The 22,995-nt window shown below is 39.4% G+C and overlaps 1 protein-coding gene across 2 annotated transcripts in view; it reads right to left on the reverse strand.

The window, feature by feature from the left end:
- LOC120524986 (breakpoint cluster region protein-like) overlaps positions 1-22,995 on the reverse strand; it is a 103,973-nt gene that overhangs the window by 43,318 nt on the left and 37,660 nt on the right. For both annotated transcript variants that reach the window (XM_039746903.1, XM_039746904.1), the window contains exon 4: positions 13,937-14,041. In XM_039746903.1, coding sequence (XP_039602837.1) covers positions 13,937-14,041 — 105 coding nt within the window. The remainder of the gene's footprint in view (positions 1-13,936; positions 14,042-22,995) is intronic.

Genomic DNA, 22,995 nt, shown 5'->3' on the forward strand with positions numbered 1-22,995 from the left:
GAGTCCACTACGACTAAATCTTTCTCATAAGGTGTATTTTCGACTTTCAGACCTCCCATTGTGCATTTTTACTTCTTACGGGTAATACTTTATACTTACTTAAATTAAATTTCATCTGCTACAAATCTGACCAAACCTATATGCTGTCCATGTCCCCATGTAATAATTTAGCTGATTCTAGATTATCTGCCCTTCCACCTAGTAAGGCCTCAGTTTGCTGTTACCTGTGGCAATAAATAGGATTACTAGGGTGATATACTAACACTTTGCAACATTTCTTGTGTGGATTTCTTTGCAAGTATATTATATAGATGTTGTATATAATCCACTATTTGTGGATTTCACATTTTTAAAACGAGAAAAGAGAACATAATTCATATGAAGAACAAGGGATGACAGTATATGAAGAAAAATAATTATTAATACTGCTTAAGTAATATCAAAAATAAGACATTCTTTTATTACTCCATCCAAACTAGCTTACATCGTTCGCATTCAATGTAAGGTTTAGGGATGACACATATTTCCAACAATATTCTATTAAAATTATGTACTACATAAACTATCCCCTTAAATAAAAATGTGCAGCATTAAACTTTGTCCAACTCATTTGAAAATGTTTTCAAAGATTTTTTTTTTAACTTTTCTATTACAATTATACAAAATTCAACATTGAATACAATGTCCACATTAACCTATTCATTTCTTACCTATTAAGATGTTCATTTATTTTAAATAATTTTATTGTCTAGAAGAGAGAGAGGTTGGGAGCATGCACTGATAGTGCATTGCCTCACCCACCACATGCTGAACCATCTGGATTGGGACCCAACGCACCCACCACATGCCAAACCATCTGGATTAAGACTCGAGTGCAGTGGGTGACACAACACTGGAACAGTCCTATCAACAACCCCCGAGTTTTCCCTGTAAGTTGAAGGACCTGCAAGGTTGGATGCAGATTAACTCCATACCCAGCACAGATCCCAAGCCTCAGAAACACCACTCCGCCCATTGTCTGGAAGCATGATAACATTTCCATTGCATGTTCCATCTTCTTTGTTCTGGTAATGTATTCAGTTTAAATTACAATTATGTTAATTACAATTATGTTATTTAGCCCACTGTTCCTTAAAGGCCCAATGTTCTTTAAGAAAATAGAACTGCCACCATCTCTCTTTACCCTCATAGTTTGTATCAAACCTTAAACATGAAGTGTCTGCCTCATGAGATTACCTGATGTACACTATATGGACATCTGACCATCATACCTATATGAACTTGTTGGACATCCCATTCCAAAATCATGAGCATTAACATAGAGTTGCCCCCACCCCCTCTCTGTCGCCATAATAGCCTCCACTGTTCCTTAAAGGCTTTTCACAAGATTTTGTAGTGTATCAATGGGAATTTTTCACAAATCAGCCAAAACAGCATTTGTGAGGTCAAGTAGTGATGTTTGCCAAGAAGTTCTGGCTCATAATGAGAGTGTTCCAATTCATACCAAAGGTGTTCATCAGAGTTTAGGTCAGGGCTCTGTGCAGGCAACTGAAGTTCGTCCATATCTTTATGGAACTCTCATGCTGGGAGAACTAAGGGCTTTCCCAAAAATCTTGTCACAAAGCTACAAAACAGCCCCAGACCATTATTCCTCCTCCAGCAAACATTACAGTTAGCACTATGCAATCCAGAAGTGTTCTCCTGGCATCCACCAAACTCAGATTCATCCATCAGACTGCCAGATAGTGAAGTTAAATTCAGTCCAGAGAATGTTTCCATTGCTTCAACACCAGCATGCTTTACACGACTCCAGCCAAGGCTTGGCATTGATCATGTAAGTTTGTAATCTTAAACTTGTGTGCAGCTATTTGCGTATGATATCCTAATTCATGAAGCTCCTGACACACAAACATTTTGCTAATGTTGCTGGAAGTCTCCAATTTGGCTGTAAGTAATGCAACAGAGGATAAGCGATTTCACATGCTTCCAGACTCTGAGCCCCTGCTCTGCGAGTTTGAATGGTCTACCATTTTGTGGCTAAGCTGCTGTTGCCCCTTGGTGCTCCCATTTCACAATAATAACACTTCTATTTGAGCTGGGCATATCTAACAAAGCAGACATTTCACATACTCACTTGTGGGTAAGGTGACATACTATGACAGGGCCACATTTAAAGTCACTGAGCTCTTCTGTGCGACACATTCTACTGGCAGTGTTTGTCAATGGAGATTGCATGACTTTGTGCTTGAGCTTATGCACCTGTTAACAACGACACACATAAAATCAGTCGCTTGGAGGGGTGTTCAGTAGAGGGAATGTGCCATCTATCTATCCATCCATCCATTATCCAACCCGCTATATCCTAACTACAGGGTCACGGGGGCCTACTGGAGCCAATCCCAGCCAACACAGGGCACTAGGCAGGAAACAAACCCCAGGCAGGGCGCCAGCCTTCCACAGATGTGCCATCTATCTATCTGCAAATGCATATAATTTAATACATGATGTTCTATTAATGGTCAGTAGTTTGCATTGTGGTATGCTCAATAGTCTGTGGGAGACAAATAATAATTTTACTGTAGTGCCTTGACATGCCAAGACACTTGAATTTGAACAGTGCAAGACAGCAGATGGTTCATGTGCTCACTCTTTTTATTCAACATACAGTAATTCCTGCTAATTTTTCTACATAATGGACATACTTTCTTTTCAAATAACTGCCTCAGGGTCAACTAAGAGGCACAGTCTATGTTTCTTTCCTGTGGTTTTGTTGCTTGAAGTCTGCATTGTTAATCACCATACCACAGTACAATGCTCACACTTTTTACATTCTGAGCATCTACAGTTTTATTCTTCAGTTACAAGGGATTCATTTATTCATGCTCTTTTATCCAGGTGGAGGTTTTGGGAAGCAAAGCAAAACCAGTCCCTGGTCTGGTTTCATATTGGTCACTCTACCTTACAAATGTTAATCTGTGTGAATTCCTACTCAGTGTATTAATAAAGGTGTCTAGCGCTGCCTTGATCACTGTCTCTGTGGGATTTACTGTACATATGTCTCCCATACAGTATCTGTGTGTTTATTTTCCCATGTATTTCCCAAATCCTAAAGACGTGCTGGTTATGTTATTTAGCCTGCTGTACCACCCTGAAGGTTGAGCAAGTTTTGTAAAGTAATGGATGTGTGGACAAGTGAATATAAGTGTGCCCTGCAACAGTATTGGTTCCTGTCTTATGAACAGCACCCACCTAACTAGCCATGATGCCAGTATAGTGCCTGAAAGGGTCTTTGTCAACCCTCTTTTCTCATTAGCCCAAGCTGTGTTCTACCTTAGGCTTTTAATTTTTTGGAATGAAAATTAGCCTGTACTACATATATGAATATTTGTACATATCCTCCTTGGTTAAAATATCAAATTATCATAAATTGATATGAAAGATTATTTGTGCCAAAATGAAATGCAATCCAACATGTCAGCTATGTTGAAATGCAATACATATGTAAGTGAGCTGTTTAGTACTGTCACTGTTTTATCGTGTTATAATTAAATACGTATCAACCAAACAATCAACTGCTTTTCACTACGGCATACAATTTTTGTGTCTGATTAAAATGCAATGCAAAAGCAGCATTGAAAGCAACCCTTATGAGAAGTACCTAGGAGTCATAGTAGACTCATTACTATCAATGTCCAGACAGTGAAGAGAAGCAATTAACAACGCTAATAAAATCTATTATACAGTGAAATTCATATCTATCAATCTGTCTATATAATATGATAAAATCTACAGTAGCTGTCCAACACAGGTAATACAATAATTAAAAAATATTTGCTATCTGTTGCCCTACATGTTCCTTCAATGCCTTTCATCTGTATTTGTGAGTGTGAATGTCTCTTAACTGGCGCTCCACACCATAAAGCCTCCTTCGCACACTCTATCATCATTTTTGAGGCACCTTTCTCACCTCCTGTCCAGCTTTATACTTGCCGGATTTGAAAGTGACTCTCTTACCATGCCACATACTGAATACCTTTACTAGCACATCTCAAAACTGACCAGTCACACTAAAGCCAAACTGATCAAACAGATTGCTCAGAGGGACTGGACACATAGACCTTAGTGCTTTACTATATTATATTATATTATATTATATTATATTATATTATATTATATTATATTATATTATATTATAGCACTGTTTCTTGTATTAAGGAGGCCAGAGTTCACATCCTATGTCTTCTCTGCACTGAGTTTGCATGTCTGTGTGGGTTTACTCCCGTAATTCAAAAACATGTAGGTTAGGCGGATTGGCAGCATTAAATTGGCCCCTATTATGAGTGATGTGTGTATGTTCACCATGCAATGGACTGTCGCCCTATCCAGGGGGTTATTCCTGCCTTACACCCTGTGCTTGCTGGGATAGGCTCCAGTTCCCTGACACCCTACTTAGCATTATGTGGGCTTAGAAAATGGTATGGTATAATAGTGTGTACTTATTGCATGACGTTCCTGTATTCATAATGTTGCATTCAGCTTTGTTTGTGCAAAAAATATTGTATTCTAATTTAACTATACTGCAATTTTAATAGTACATGATGCAAGTAACAGCTCATCTATTAATCCCATACTTTTCACATCTTTAATCATTGCTTTTGCTCAAGCTAAATCAGAGATGTTTTAACAGCAATTCCGAAACTGACATAGTAGTTCCAAAAAGTTGCCACTGTGGCAACAAATGGAAGGAAATGTGAGTGAAGTTTCATCAGCTACCATTAGATAAACAGGAACCACAGAAGTAATTTTGTGAACTTACATCACTTAGTAAAAAATAAAAGTAGAAGTTGTAAAAACAATGACAGTGCAGAAGTACAGCCTGAGTAAAATAATTGAGGAAACTTAAAAGACAATGCTAAGCATGGTAGAAGGATATTCAACTCTTTAAATCTGATTAATGTGGAACAGTTGGCGGTACTGCTGCCTTACTCATCTGCTGCCCAGGGTTCAAATCATGCTCTGGTTATTTTATGTGTCAAGACGGCACATTCTCCTTCTGTCTGCTATGCAAGTAAGTTTACCGTAACTGGGTATTCTGAATTCACCCATGTGCCAGTGGGCTCAGAAAATAACTAGAACACTGTTCAGAGCTGCTTCCTGGTTTGTGGCCATTGCTGCTGGGATAGGCTATGGCCACTCATGAGAAAGTTAGTAGAATGCTGGAGAAACTGTTGATGAGAACAGGCCATTCAGTCCAACAGACCTGACCAATCCAAATCACTTCATTCTTCCAAAACAAAATCAAGTCAAATTTTGAAGGTTCTTACAGACCTACTGTTTAACACACTACTTGGTAACTTATTCCATGTGTCTATGGATCTCTTTGTGAAGAAAAAAATTTCTAACACTCATGCAAAATTTGCCCTTAACAAATTTCCACTGTGTCACCATGTTCTTCACAAGCTCGTTTTAAATTAAAAGTCTTGATCCACTGTGTAAAACCCCTTCAAAACTTTAAACACTTCAATCATGTCTCATGTTAATCTTCTTTTGCTTGAACTGAAAAGGCTTGGCTATTTTAATCTGTCATTATAATTCATCCCCTGCAGTCCTGCAATCAGCCTAATTGCTCTTCTCTGGGTGTTTTCTAGTACTGCTAAGATCCAATAGAATTGATTATGATCTTTCCACACAGATTCAGAACTTGTACAGTAAATACTTTAGGGTGTCTGTTTATATTGTAATTATAAACAGAAAAAGAGAAATGATTATTAAAAATGGATATATAGTATATCATATACAGGTAAAATTCCATTACAATTAATATCTTTACAATGCAATTATTCATTAAATTAAAGTATTTTTATGGTACCAACAGTTTCCCCATATGACAGTCTATTGAAATCTCATAACTACGAAATATACTCAGCAGATATTTTCATTACAACGAAGTGCCCAAAAGACCTTGAAATGCCTGAATGAATCACCCAGAGCAGTTAGTTCTGTGGTCACAGCTCAGTTGTGCACAACAATCCTCAAACAGAAACACTGTACATGTTTTCTTTCTTCAAACTTTCCTCATACTGTGTTTGTTTTCTGTGGTTTTCAGTGATAGGTTTTGCTTATTGCTCTTCATCATTTGAAAAACATCCACTGGAATTTTACTCATTGTCACCCTCCTATAGAAATGGCAAACACGAAAAAACAATAACAGTTCATATTAAGGAAAAAAAACTTTTTGTGGATCTCAATTCCGGCATAAAAGAAAAAAGACGTTGCCAGTGAATTCAGAATTTTGCCATCGACAATGTCAACTTTCTTGAAAGACCGAACAAAAAAAGAAGAAAAATCTCGGGTTGCAAAACTTGGGCCTCAGCGCAAATGTATGCGAAATACTGCATTTGAAGATGTCAAAAAAGCAGTTTTAATATGGTTCAGTGATGCCTGTTCAAGAAGCATTCATACAGTATTTGTGTGCAACTCATTCAAAAACAAAGCAAAGTCACCTCCCCCAACAGGACGACACGCCGAAGAGCGTCCCGAAGTGCAATCACTGCATCTGTGGAAGACTGTCTATCTGTTCCTGGCACAACCGCAGGCTCACAGTGCTGCTGCAGCTCGCCGCTGAAGCAACTCTGAAAAGATCTCGATGGGTGATGCAAGGAACATTGTAAATGCAGGGAACAGTATTACTTGGCCACTAACCCTAGCCACAACCCTGCCTGACTGTTGTGTCTGTGTATAGGAGAGTGGCAGATTCCGCTACAATAAATAACCCTGCTGTTCCTGTTTCAAGCTGAATAAAGCTGTTTTTGCTAAAGTACTAAGACTCAGCCTTGTGTTTTGGGATGCAAGACAGGGACTTATAGAGTGACCACTATCATTTCGGATTTGCTTCCGTGGCACTCCACTGCAGCGCTGTGAACTTGCTGTTGCCCTGCCCCGGAAACGGACAAACAATCTTACACAGACACTTCAGCGTGTCATCCCATTTTTCTTAAAAGAGTTCAGAAACTTCACAATATGAAGAAGAAGAAAACGATGATTCGGCTTCAGCTTGACAACTGTGCTACCCACAACATGCTTCCACATTTAGATAGTGTTCGCATTGAATTCCTCCTACCCAGTTGCACGGCAGTGCTTCAGCCACTGGATTTGGGCATCACTCACACCCTGAAAGAGTATTATTGCAAGGAAATGCTGAGAAAAATTCTCGCCAGAATCACTTGTAGACAAGAGGAGATGAAAATTAAAGCTACTGAATTAATTACAAACGCCTGGACGCAAGTTAAAGAAAGCACTATAGTAACAAATACAGAATCTCATTACTACGAAATTTTCATTACAATTAAATATTTTTTAGGTCCCTGGCACTTTGTTGTAATGGAATTTGACCTGTAAATGGATTTCTCTTATTTCATATTTTATAAAAACAGAAAGCAAAAGATTAGATGAGCATGGTGGCTCAGTGGTTAACTGCCTCACAGATTCTGGATCCTAAGTTCACATCTCAGTTCCATTCTGTGCTGTGCTCAGTTCTCATTCTGTGCTGAGTTTGTGTGCTGCACTTTCTGTTTTTGTTTTTCTACTTGATATATTATCCCCACTATGGGGGTCTCTGCTAAGCTTACCTCTCCGTGCATTTTGCATGTTGTCTGCATGTCTGTGTGACTTTTCTTTGAAATCTCTAAAACAGTTCAGACCCTTCTTTGACAAGAAAGTGAATTTCATACCATGCGCCTGGAGTTTTCAGGATTGGCCCTCTTTGTAATTGGATTAAGAAGTTTCAGCAAATGGAGAATGGATGCTTTTCAAAAATCAACCCAGTGGGCAGTTCTCTTTGACATACAGTAATAAATGATATTTCTAGCAGTTAAAAGAGGCAGGCCGTGCTGCTTAAATGAATCACAACCAATGAAAGTGCCCAGAGACTGCAAGCACATCTAGGGAACAGTTCATTCTGCCAAAAATGAGCATTTTCATGCTAGGAAAGGAAGTGGTTTTCAAAACTGTAATATCTGAGACATTAGCAACGGTCACTTTGACTATATACTGAATGCCTCAACCAGAAGTTTCCATGAAGTAGAAAAGACTAAATATAGACTCAACATTACAGTTTTTTAATTCATTCAAGTATAAACATAGGGGCATATATAACATTGAAGGCTACCAATAATTAGCAACTTAAATGGTAATTTGGCACCTATAGAACATAACATGCTGGGTATTGAAGACACAGAGGGCAGATACTCCAGATAATGTTCCTTCAATATCTCAGGTGAAGGGCTCAGAGATGAAGGAATCAAATAGTAATGACAGAATCAAATAAACAAGTGGGGTCTGATTACAAAGAAACACTAACCAGACTACACTTCAGATAGAAACAGCAAGACCAAAATCACAGTCAGAAGAGAAGGTGGGATATGAGTTGTCTTCCTATCCCCTATCCATATTATATATCTTATTTTTCTATTCTTCATTATGTAAAGCACTTTGAGCTACATTTTTTTGTATGAAAATGTGCTATATAAATAAATGTTGTTGTTGTTGTTGCTGACTAACCTACTAATTCAAGTTTTTTGTGACATTAATCTAATGCATTGATAATGAGCAGCTGTATATCACCATCTTAAATAGGTGGGATGCAATGATATTATGTGTCACATAACCAGTAACAGTCAGAGCAATTATAAACACCATTGACACAGCTATCAAAAAAAAAAAATAAATAACACACACACATACACACACACACACACACACACACACAATATAAGAACCTGCAGCAAATCTACCATTGAAAATGGTGTCACCATGATATAACTAGCCTATAGAAATAAATATGCAAATGTCCTAAAAAGGAAACTAATTAAATTAGTTAGGTAACAAACAAAGGCATATCACATCACATTAAAAAGACTTTGATTCCCTGACTGTTTTGTTTTGAATGATTATATTTATATTGTTCGCCATACATAGTTTATCACAGTCTACCACTGACAGCTGGAGCACAAGCATATGTCAGGAACCAGGCTTTGACAAGGTGCCAATCTATCACTGACTACATTCACTAATTTAAAAGCATGGAGTGCCAAAAGAAGCAGACTGATAGCTTATTTGAATAGGAGATTTCAGTTTTTGATTTTTAATAAACAATACAATACAAAACAACACAATTTATTTTTGCATAGCCCAAAATGACACAAGGAGTGCCATAATGGGTTTTAACAGGCCCTGCCTTTTGATAGCCACCCAGACTTGACTCTCTAAGAAGATAAGAAAAAAACTTCCCCTTGTAGGGGAAAAATGGTAGAAACCTTGGGAAAGGCAAAGAGAGGCCCCTTTCCAGGTAGGTTGGCTGTGCAGTGGGTGTAAGTAACCCTCTATACAATATAATAGTGCAATAGAAAAATTACAACAAATGAGCAGAACCCCCTCCTTGAACCGTCACTTTATCATGGTGGAGGGGTTTGCGTGTCCCAATGATCCTAGGAGCTATGTTGTCCGGGGCTTTATGCCCTTGGTAGGGCCACCCAAGGCAAACTGGCCCTAATTGAGGGATGAGACAAAGAGCGGTTAAACAAACCTCCAATGAAGAATAAAAACTGTGGACGACGTTTTCCCTTGCTCGGACGTGGGTCACCGGGGCCCCCCTCTGGAGCCAGGGCTGGAGCAGGGGCTCGATGGCGAGCACCTGGTGGCCGGGCCTGCACCCATGGGGCTCGGCCGGGAACAGCCCGAAGAGGTAACATGGAACGTGGGTCCTCCTTCCCATAGGCTCACCACCTATGGGAGGGGCCAAGGAGGTTGGGTGCAGTTTGAGTTCGGTGGTGGCCGAAGGCGGGGACCTTGGCGGTCTGATCCTCGGCAACAGAAACTGGCTCTTGGGGCGTGGAATGTCATCTCTCTGAAGGGGAAGAAGCCTGAGGTAGTGCGCGAGGTTGAGAGGTTCCGGCTAGACGCACAGCTTGGACTCTGGAACCAATCTCCTTGAGAGGGGCTAAACTCTCTACCACTCTGTAGTTGCCCCCTGATGAAAGGTGCCTAGCAGGTGTGGACATACTTATTGCCCTCCGACTTGGAGCCTGTGCATTGGGGTTTACCCCGGTGGACGAGAGGGTGGCCTCCCACCACCTTCGGGTGGGGGGAAGGGTCCTGACTGTTGTATGCGCGTATGCGCCGAACAGCAGTTTGGAGTATGCACCCTTTTTGGAGTTTCTGGAGGGGGTGCTAGAGGGCATACCTTCTGGGGATTCCCTCGTTTTGCTGGGAGACTTCAATGCTCAGGTGTGCAATGACAGTGAGACCTGGAAGGGTGTGATTGGGAGGAATGGCCCCCCCGATCTGAACCCGAGCGGTGTTTTGGTATTGGACTTCTGTGCTCGTCACGGATTGTTTATAACGAACACCATGTTCAAGCATAAGGGTGTTCATATGTGCACTTGGCACCAGGACACCCTAGGCCTCAGTTCGATGAGGTTGTGTCGTGTCTTTGTGGTCGTCTCGTCGGACTTGCGGCCATATGTCTTGGACACTCGGGTGAAGAGAGGGGCGGAACTGTCAACTGATCACCACCTGGTGGTGAGTTGGCTTCGATGGTGGGGGAATATGCCGGTCAGACCTGGTAGGCCGAAACGTGTTGTGAGGGTAGCTTCAACTTCCACCTCCGGCAGAACTTCAACCACATCCTGAGGGAGGTGGGGAACATTGAGTCAGAATGGGCCATGATCCGTGCCTCTATTGTTGAGTCGGCTGACCGGAGCTGTGGCAGAATCCTGGAGGGTGAATGGGAGTTTGCCCAACCAGTCTACATGTGTTTTGTGGACTTGGAAAAGGCATTCGACCGTGTCCCTCGGGGAACCCTGTTGGGGGTGCTCCGGGAGTATGGGGTACCAGACCCCCTGATAAGGGCTGTTCGGTCCCTGAACAACCGGTGTCAGAGCGGTTTGAAGCTGAGGATTGTTGGCTTTGGCAGTGAGAGTTGGACTCCACCAGGGCTGCCCTTTGTCACCGATTCTGTTCATAACTTTTATGGACAGAATTTCTAGGCGCAGCCAGGGTGTTGAAGGGGTCCGGTTTGGTGGACTCAGGATTGGGTCACTGCTTTTTGCAGATGATGTTGTCCTGTTTGCTTCATCAGGCCGTGATCTTCAGCTCCCCCTGCAGCAGTTCGTGGCTGAGTGTGAAGCGGCTGGGATGAGAATCAGCACCTCCAAATCCGAGACCATGGTCCTCAGCCAGAAAAGGGTGGAGTGCCCTCTCAGGGTTGGGGGTGAGATCCTGCCCCAAGTGGAGGAGTTCAAGTATCTCGGGGTCTTGTTCACGAGTGAGGGAAGAATGGACCGTGAGATTGACAGGCAATTCGGTGCGGCATCCGCAGTGATGCGGGCTCTGCATCGGTCTGTCATGGTGAAAAAGTAGCCGTAAGGCAAAGCTCTCAATTTACCAGTCGATCTATGTTCCTATCCTCACCTATGGTCATGAGCTATGGGTAGTGACCGAAAAAACGAGATCACGAATACAAGCGGCTGAAATGAGTTTCCTCCGCAGGGTGTCTGGGCTTTCCCTTAAAGATAGGGTGAGAAGCTCAGTCATCCGGGAGGGGCTCAGAGTAGAACCACTGCTCCTCCGCATCGAGAGGAGTCAGATAAGGTGGCTCGGGCATCTGATCAGGATGCCTCCTGGACGCCTCCCTGGTGAGGTGTTCCGGGCACGTCCAACCGGAAGAAGGCCCCGGGGAAGACCCAGGACACGCTGTAGGGATTATGTCTCCCGGCTGGCCTAGGAACACCTTGGGATTCTCCCGGAAGAGATGGAAGAAATGGCCGGGGAGAGGGAAGTCTGGGCCTCTCTGCTTAAGCTGCTACCCCCGCAACCCGACCCCGGATAAGCGGAAGAGGATGGATGGATGGATGGATGGAAAGAGCAGAATTCAACAGTAGATGATATTACATAGTATGATTTGGATACCTTTCTGAAGAAATGCTTTCACTTTGAAACTATGGGTAATTGACTATAGATTGAGAGGAAATAATATCAACTTTATGCATTTAAAATGTAATCTATAACACAATAAAGAAAGTGTTGGTGTCTAAATATTTTTGAAACTATCTATCTATCTATCAGACTACAGTTATATATGACATTTTTATAAAATAGAAGGCTGGAAGGTCTTCAAACTATAAAGTTAGAAATTTCAGTTTCATTGTTTTCTATCATCTGGCAAAGGCCTTTGACTTCATCATTCAGAAAGACCTCAAGAAGATCCTGTCTGACCTCAGATGTCCCCCATCAATTCATCACTGCTCACTGATTTCTTAACGTCATCATCTGCCTTGAATCGACGACCACCCAGATGGAAATCACATCTAATAAATTCCATTTTCTAACTTTAGCTTATATATATATATATATATAGTAAAAAGGCGCTATATAGCGCCCGATCCGGCACAGACTACGCAGAGGCACGTGTTCACACTCAAGGGTTTTTTTATTTTTAATTCTTCAGCCGTGGGCACGTCTTCCCCGTGTCCCACAGGCCCAACACAGTCCAAGCACAAAACCCACACAAACCAAACTTTTCCTGCTCCACCACTCCTCCCAGGCAACCTCGTCCTCTTCCTCCCGATTCTGGCCCTGATTGCTGGGAGGCAGGCCCTTTTATAGTGTTTTTAGTGTTCCAGGTGCCTGACCAGCTGGTCTTAATTGCACCTCCGGGTGGGGCTGATAAACCATCCAGTGTGGTGGCTGGTTCTCTGCAGCACCCCCTAGCGGCCACCCCATCTTCCAACCGGGCTGCTGTGGTGGACTCCATGTCCCATGGAGCCACGGGGGAGATTGAGGAGGGATCCACGGCCAGGGAGACTGCCCCCAAGCGCCCCAGGGAAGGTACTGCAATGTCCATGATGGCTCCCCCGTGACGTATGTAGCAAAGGCATCACATGATATATATATATATGTTGTTTTTTTTTTTTTTAACACCCAGAGAGACCTTTCAACAGTCTGCACTGAAAAGTTAACTTGTTTTTTTTTTCACCCCACACCCTTATCAATAAACCACAAGGTGCTCAGTTACACTGCTTAAGTTTTTCATTCTGCTTGTTACAGTGCGGAACAACAACTTTTATCCGTAAAGGAAGAACTGCCCTCTGTCACAATGTATCACACTGGAAAAACCTTCCTAATGAGTGTTATACTGAGAGTTTTATTTCACACATCAGAAGTTAAGCATTTATGTACTAAAACAAAGTGTATTTTAAATTTCAAAGAACAGCCTGCAAAGAGAAAGTTTGAAGAGGATCAAGATTGTAAATTAGACACATGCATGATTATGTAAAAACTCTTAAAGCAATTTCTTTTATAACAAAAGTTGCCAAAATAAGGAGACTATCAATAGAAAAGAAAGATGAGATAGGCCAGCTCTTTTTTATCTCCTTTAAACCAAAATGATTTGATGCAACAGCCTGCATGCACTCTTGCAGCAAAGATATAAAAGAACAGACAAAATGCAAAAATAAATAGACAAAACTGCAAAAAAAAAAGGAAAATACAAACTCAAAAGTACCCTGAAATTCATTCATCTTGATGAATAGTAGTGGCAAGGAGATCAGTGATTGGAAGAAAATTAAAATGAATTAAATAAGGTAGAGGAAGAAACATGAACGGTGAACATGTTAGTTGCAGAATATCAGGTCAAATTAGAAAAATGACTATCAAAAGAAAAGTCCATAAGTCCATGTATATTTCCCTTTATTGATACCATTTTCCTATTGTATAAGATCACCTGCACAATGCAGTGAATGAGCTGAAACAGTCATGCACAGGCCTATCTTGCCTGACTTCGGCTGCCTTCCTCAAGTCATCACTGCCCTAATGTTGTTACAACACCACATTATTAATAATTAATAACATCAAAAATAATTTGATGCTTAATACTCACCATCATTAGAGTTTCAAGCTCATAGAGGTAAAGCTGTTCACTGTCCAGGATACTCTTTAAGACCACCATTCTCTTTCTCAACATCGATTCTGAATCATAGTTACCCTAAATAAACATTAAAAACATCATAAATTAGTTTGCAGGTATGTGGAGAAAAATGATTACTGTTGATCATGTTTTGTCTTCAGCTACTCCTTCAATAGACCCAAACTAGCTCTCCTTCAGTGTCATAATCTGAAAAGAATAGATAAAAGATATCTATGTGCATTGATTTGAGTGCAAGTGTTGGAATGTGGAACTGCAATGTATCAGTATGAGTAGCCCAGATTATTACTTCCCAAAGTGAAAAGACAAAAATCTTGCACAACACTAAACTAAATATATTTAACTTAAATCTATACTAATAAAAGGCAAAGTCCTCACTGACTGACTGACTGACTGACTCACTAACTCACTTAAAATTGCTGGTGAAGGACTGTGCTTATGCAAACGAAGATTAGATGGTCAGGGACAGAATAGTGTTTAGCACAAACTCAGCAAAAGTGTGAGAGAAACTTTTAAGTGCCTGGTCTGAGCTAACATTAAATAATTGTTGGTGAAGAACTGTGCTTATGCAAACAAATTGAAAGCAAATGTTACGTTATTTTTAAAATGTTTCCTTTTCTTTTTCATAACTTTTTTAACACACTTCTTCTCAGCTGCGAAGCGCGGGTATTTTGCTAGTTATTAAATATATTAAAAAGAGTGAGAGTAGTAGCACTACTGCTTTAAAACAAAGAGACTGGGATTCCACTCCCATGGGCTTCCTGTGGGGAGATTACAGTTCTCTCCATGATTGTGTGGGTTTCTTTCAGGTGATCCAGTGTCCTCCCACAATCCAAAGACATGCAATTTATCTGGGAATGCTAAATTGGCCCTTGTTATTTGTGTGTATCGTGTATGTGTTCACACTGTAATGGACTGGTTTCTGCATTGTCATCTACACTTGCTAGGACAGGCTTCAGCTTCCTTCCTATAAAAAATGATGTGATAGATGGATTAAACAATGAATTCAAAATCCAAATACTCTATACAAAATTCAAAGAACCAATGATTCATTTTAAAATTAAATACAAAATTAATAAGGGAAACTAAACAAGAAAACAACAACTACAGCTGTTCAAAACTGAAATAAAATAAAGGGTATACTGCCAAAGCCAACAATCCTCAGCTTCAAAATTCTGAACCTAAATGTTCAAATATAATCCATGAGCCAGTAATTATACAAGCCAAAATAGTCAAAAGGCCACAAAACTAAAGCAAAAGGGACACACCAAAGGGAGCTGAAGAACACAGTCGCACAAAACAGATTAATGATATAATAAAGTGGCTGTGGCTGTCACATTGGCTTCTCTACAACTGTCAGGTGATTGCAGATTGAAAGTATGCAGCACTTGAGAGTTATAATTGAAAAAGAGAAGAATAAGACAGCAGGACAGGTAAAAAAACAACACAAAAAATGTTCTCAGACCAAATTCTAAGGAATGAGGGTAAAACCAACTAAATAAAAACAAAGAAAAATATTCCAAAAATCAAAACAAAGATGAAACCATAACACTAGAAGGCCATTGACGGCCACAATTCAGTTGACCCTGCGGATATTGCTGCTAGTGTCCACCTATGAACATAAGAAACACAAAAGACCAGACAAAAACGGAGAGAGAAAACTGCTAAAAAGAGGAATGATTATTTTAATCACGCTTTTGTTTTCAGTCGGCTGGATTACTGTAACGCACTCCTCTCAGGAGAACCTAAGACAGACATCAATCGATTGCAACTAGTGCAGAATGCAGCTGCTATAATCTTAACTAGGAAAAGAAAATCCAAGCACATCACACCAGTCTTAGTGTTGTTACACTAGTTACCTGTGTCATTTAGAACTGACTTTAAAATACTGCTTATGGTTAACAAAGCCTTAAATAATCTCGCTCCATCTTAGATTTCGGAATATCTTACACCTTAGTGTTGCAGTGAACAGTTTATTCCAGTCCAAAAGTGTGGCAACTGCAAACATAATTTATTTTTCTGGTAATGCTTTAGTTTAGGTACTGCAAAAATAAATCTATTATTCATTTACTATAATGGAACAAGAGCTTAACACACACCAATGTGTGTCTTCAAAACACTTATAAACTATCAGTAAAGTATTTCCTCATCACTGCAATGAGACCTTTTAACACAACGTCACTTTGGAGTTGTCTGTGATTATTTCATATTAGCAAGTAATGTTACCATCATGTCAACTTGCCACAGTGCACAGAGACGAGAAACTGTCTTTGTTGGGGGATTGACAGTTAAGGCGGGTGGGAGAGTCACGTCATCATCTCCCCTCCCATTCACCACATTTCGTTGTGATGTAGATGTATATATAATGTATATATGTGTGTACTGTATATGTATATATATTTTAGCGACCCGTGGTTGAATCTTAAAGTTTTTAGAGCCGAACTCTGCCGTGCACTTCTCCCAAGCTGTCGGCTAGCAGACTGCCAGCGTTATGCACGCAGCTGTACCCAGCTCTTTAAGTAGCGAGCACTCGTGTCCCATACACCGCACGACTCAGAGTGTCTCGGCAATAATTGCTTAGATGAAATCTTAGCAATACACAGCTCTGTCCTGTTGTATCTCTTTATTAGAGCAAATAGTCAGAAAACAAAGCTCAAACTCATTACATAGCCATTGCCAAGGTCATTAACGAAGCCATCTTTCTCATTGATGGTAACTATTTACAATTTAACAACCCCGGACGGCAATAACCCAAACCCACCCCACCAGTTGAGCACAAACACATACAACAATTATATCAGGAAAAACAATTCGATTACCTTGTTAATTTAACACAACAATAAGCTTTTACATAAATTACCCACAATGCATCATGCCACCAGCGCTGGCTGTCGGGTCACTACAATATGTTTATGTCTGTGTGTGTGTATATATATATATATATATATATATATATATATATATATATATATATATATATATATGACAGCAACACTAATGACAATGTCAATCATGTTACGTTATTATTAAAATGTTTCCTTTTCTTTTTCATTACTTCTATAACACACTACTTCTCCGCTGCGGGGTATTTTGCTATATATATATATATATATATATATATATATATATATATATATATATATATATATGAATGACCTCCAAAGAGCGAAGACTTTTGATCATGTGAACGCGTCTGCAAAAAGTGACATCTCCTGCAAAAGTCGAGCAGCCGGCGCGCACACATGGCTGTGCCGGCCTTTGAGACACTGACTGCGCTTCTGCCTTAAGTCAAAGTGAGCACTTTTAATTTTTTTCATCCTCCCCCTGAGCTATAGCCCTACGGAAGCGTATTAGGGCCACAGTGAAAAAAAAAATACGCAAACACGGGAACCTTTTCTACACTGCAGCAAAATAATATTAAGGCGCTTCGCAGTTTCTTTTGCACGTATACGATTATGAGGTCATCAGCTCGGATTATGAAGACACAAACAGGAGTGGAGGACTGACAGTGCCATCACAGCCGATTAATAGCTGGGACGTCTCACCAGTCTACACAAGACCCACCGCGATTGTCCCCAAAAGGCGATCATAACGTCAGCGAACACATCTCTCTACACTATATAAAAGAAAAAGGCAACTTTCCTTTCTTTACACCTTTTTTCCTTTTATCCCAAACCAAAGCCTTTCTCTCTTAACACTGCAGAGGACACAAAACTAATTTTCTTTAATTGCTGGTAATGCCGGTAAGGCACATTACCAGAGGCAGAAATTTGGACGTTCACATACAAAAATGTAATTTCTATACCACAGCCGTCGTATAGCGCCTTTCAAAAGGGAACTACTACCGAGAGATGAACCATATATATTTTAGCTGCTGTTACTTACCAGTTCTGTTACACCGTCTTTAAAATGTAGTTTACCCGCAACCACTCCAGTAATGCTCAATGTACCTTTACTTCTTAAAACGTTAATGTTTTACTGTTTAATAACTTATAGACTACATTTTATTATTTTTCCCTTGCACTCAGTGACCAAAGCTATACACACACATATAGACACATACATATATATACCTGTGTGTATGTTTGTATGTATGTATGTATGTATGTATGTGTATGTATATATATATATATATATATATATATACACACACACACACACACACACATACATACACACACACATATTTATAATTTGTGTGTGTGTATGTATGTATGTATGTGTGTGTATATATGATTTAGATAGGTATGTATATATATGTGTATATGTACTGTAGATATGTATATAGATATGTATATATGTATGTGTATATATATATATATATATATATATATATATATATATATATAATGTATATACTGTATATATATATATATGTAGACTCAAACCCATTATGACAGCAGCAATCCAAGCTGTGAGAAAACAGTAAAAAGGAGACGTGTCAGACATTGTGGTACATTTTCTGATGCAGCTAGACGAAAACAACTTTGTGAAGTTGCCACCAAATACACAAACAATTACTTTGACAATCATGTTATGTTATTTTTAAAATGTTTCCTTTCCTTTTTCATAACTTCTTTAACACACAACATCGCTGCGAAGCACGGGTGTTTTGCTATATATTTATATATTGTGACGGACAGACGGGTCCCATGCTCGGCTGGGAGGCCCCTGCTGTGTATATTTCGGGGGAGCCCCCATGGACAGTTCAGTACCTCCCCCGGGACGCTTGGTGGCAGCCTCCATTGCGAACGGTGATTCCCAAACCACCCCGCAGGGCTCCATGGGAGATGGAGTCCTCCACAGCCTGGTTGGGGGCTCGGGTGGCCACTAGGGGGAGCTGCATGGACTCCGCAGCCTGGCTGCTTGAATTCTAAGCCCCACCCTCTTCCGGGTGGGGTATAAAAAGGGCCAGCCACCTCCACTCGAGGCCAGAATCGGGAGGAAGAGGACGAGGTTGCCTGGGAGGAGTGGTGGAGCAGGAAAGTTTGGTTTGTGTGGGTTTTTGTGCTTGGACTGTGTTGGGCCTGTGGGACACGGGGAAGACGTGTGCCCACGGCTGAAGAGCAAACAAATAAAAAACCCTTGAGTGTGAACACGTGCCTCTGTGTAGTCTGTGCCGGGTCGGGCGCTATATAGCGCCTTTTCACTATATATATATTATATATATATGACAGCAACACTCATAACAGTGACAAAACAATTACATTGACAATCATGTTAGGTTATTTTTAAAATGTTTCCTTTTCTTTTTCTTTCCTTCTTTAACACGCTACTTCTCCGCTGCGAAGCGCGGGCATTTTGCTAGGAAACATATATATACACATCATATATATACTGTATTGTCTATTATTTGATTCTGTCGCCCACTAAAACCCTTTTAAATAAAAAAAAACATTTGCGATTTGGGGCAAATTTTCATGTGTGATTACATACGATTAATCAAGATTAATTATTACACAGCCTCTAATTAATTAGATACATTTTTTAATCGAGTCCACCTAATATATATATATAGATATATATATGTAGATTTGTATATGTTTATATACACTATATATGTATATGTATACGATATGTATATATATATGTGTGTGTGTATATATATATATATATATATGTATATATATGTATGTGTGTGTGTGTGTGTATATATATATATATATATACACATATACAAATATAGACATATATATATATATACATATATACACATATATATACAGTACAGGCCAAAAGTTTGGACACACCTCCTCATTCAATATGTTTTCTTTATTTTCATGACCATTTACAGCACTCCATCACTCTCCTTCTTGGTCAAATAGCCCTTACACAGCCTGGAGGTGTGTTTGGGGTCATTGTCCTGTTGAAAAATAAATGATCGTCCAACTAACCTGACTTCTGCACAACACAACTGCTGGTCCCAACCCCATTGATAAAGCAAGAAATTCCAATAAATAACTCTGATAAGGCACACCTGTGAAGTGAAAACCATTTCAGGTGACTACCTGTTGAAGCTCATCGAGAGAATGCCAAGAGTTTGCAAAGCAGTAATTAGAGCAAAGGGTGGCAATTTTGAAGAAACTAGAATATAAAACATGTTTTCAGTTATTTCACCTTTTTTTGTTAAGTACATAACTCCACATGTGTTCATTCATAGTTTTGATGCCTTCAGTGAGAACCTACCAATGTAAATGGTCATGAAAATAAAGAAAACACATTGAATGAGGAGGTGTGTCCAAACTTTTGGCCTGTACTGTATATACACATATAAATATATATATATATATATATATATATATATATACATATATATATATATATATATATATATATACATATATATATATATATATATATACATATATATATATATATATATATATATATATATATATATATATATATATATATATATATATATATATATATATTGTGGTGGATTGCCAGCATTTTACTCCGGCCCTCACCCCCTGGCCGCTAGGAGGAGCTCTCCCGAGAGCATATACGGGCCCCGAATTCCAGCAGGGCCTCATGGACTATGTAGTTTTTATACACAGCCCTGCTGGATACCTTGGGGGCCACTGGGAGTCGCTGTCGGGAGGCCAATGGACTCATTTTGGGCACCATGACCCAGAAGTTCGTCACAGGAAGGCGGCGGGCTTCCAGGGTGAAAAAGTACTGTTTACCCTGACCCGGAAGGAATAAGGACTTGTGGAACTGTTGGGCAGAAAGACTTCCGGGTCAGGATGAATAAAAGGACTCTGGGAACTCCCAGACACTGAGCTGAGCTGGGTGGTAGGAGGGCAACGCGTCTGGGAGTGGAGGATTGTGATTATTATTGTGGTTTATGAATAGTGTGGAGTGGAGGGTGCTTGGTGCACATTATTATAATAAATATAATTATTGTGGCAATTTTACCAGGTGTTTGGCGTGGTACCTGAGGGTTCAAGGGGGCACTACTGCGACAATATATATATATATATACACACACACACACACACACACACACACATACATATATATACATATATATATATATATATATATATATATATATATATATATATATATATATATATATATATACACACACACATATATATATATATACAAATAGTATACATATACATATATAGTGTATATAAACATATACAAATCTACATATATATATCTATATATATATATTAGGGGTGGGACTCGATTAAAAAAATTAATCTAATTAATTAGAGGCTGTTTAATAATTAATCTTGATTAATCGTATGTAATCACACATGAAAATTTGCCCCAAATCGCAAATGTTTTTTTTTTATTTAAAAGGGTTTTAGTGGGCGACAGAATCAAATAATAGACAAGGACATGAATATTGTAAACTCAAGCTCTTTTAATTTCTGAAAAAAAAATTCTTTTAAACTGCATTTCAATTCAAAACAGAATCAAAAATATCATCCCTGGCTAAAATTGGGCAGACTTAATAATAAAGTGGTATTTTAAGTACTTTAAGTACATTTTCAGAATGGTATTGTCTTTAAATAATAATAACCAAAATTTCAACATAAAGTGCAGTTTTTCTTCTTAAAAAAATAAGTCAGAAACATAAAAGGTAATTTGACCAACTTAATCTTTAAACTCTGAGTAACCTTAGCCAAAATTATTTCGCACATTAGGCTAAAACAGTGTGATCATTGAACATTTTGTAATTAGATGTAATTAGAATTACTAACGGTCACGGAAGTCCAATGATCCCCAGTAAGAGCCACAAAGTCCGCTTTCTGTAATGCATCTAATTTTGCTTGCTTTTCAGTGTGCAGAAAACCATGCTTTTATCAAGGCTTCCGTCGGGTAGTCTTTTGAAATAAAATTTTCCTCCGATCAGTCGTAGAAACACACTTTATTCCGACTCTAACATTTTTGTAGCTCTGATGTGTGGATCAATGTAATCGATGTACAGGGCCGCTGCTGGCCAAATGGGTGCCCAAAGCAGAAATTTACTTTTGTGCCCCCTCCCCCAAATATTACGGAAGTAAAATAAAATAATAAAAAACACCTACTATAGGGGCCAAAATACAACTTTATTCAAATAAAAGTAAATACATAAATAAATTGTATCATTTATAAATTACAATTGTAGCTCTACAGCAAAAAATACAAACTAAAATTACACTTTAAATAAAATATTTATAATAAATAAAATAAACAATAATAAACCAAAATAAAATCAACACTGTCATCTGCTTGAGCTTTCCAAAGTTCAAAATTTACAAAGGCACACTTCTGCTTTTTCTTGAGGCAAAGTCGTAAATGAGCTCTTCATATGATAAAGCCTTTGCTAATTCAGAGTTGATGTTGACAATTGCCAGACCACTCGTGCGCTCTTGTGCCATAGATGAGCGCAAGTACGTTTTGATGAGCTTCATTTTAGAAAAACTTCTCTCAGCAGAGGTAACAGTTACAGGGAGCGTCACTGCTATGCGCAGAGCAATCAGATATTTGGGTACATGCATGGGCTTCATCTTGGGCTTTTTCTTTCGTTTCTCGGCGGACTGTTGATGTCTCTTTCCAGGAGCAGGCATATTGTTCAATTGTTATCATTTTTGGCCAAATAGGCAGTCATAACAGAGGTGAGGGCATGAGCGTCATCACGTGTGCTTAGCCTACTCTGCGTTCACCGTAAAATGCAATATATACGTTTATATTTTTGTTTATTTGTATATGTATATTATTATTAATTTATTATTATAATATATAAAAACGATTTTTTTGAGCAGCTGAGATGGTGCCCCCCTGGGAGTTAGTGCCCTACGCGGACTGCGTACTCTGCGTATAGGGAGCGGCGGTACTGTCGATGTACCAGGAAATCATGCATTGACAAAAGTTCCCCTTTGCTTGGAATTGAAAGTGTGATTAAATGCGTTATTTTTTTTAACATGTTATGGAGTACATGCATTGAAGCTTCTCAGCTGTGCTTATGCTAAGAAAAGGAAACATTTTAAAAATTAACGTAACATAATTCT

The sequence above is a fragment of the Polypterus senegalus genome, chromosome 3, assembly GCF_016835505.1.
Source record: "Polypterus senegalus isolate Bchr_013 chromosome 3, ASM1683550v1, whole genome shotgun sequence".
Classification (NCBI taxonomy): Eukaryota; Metazoa; Chordata; class Cladistia; order Polypteriformes; family Polypteridae; genus Polypterus; species Polypterus senegalus.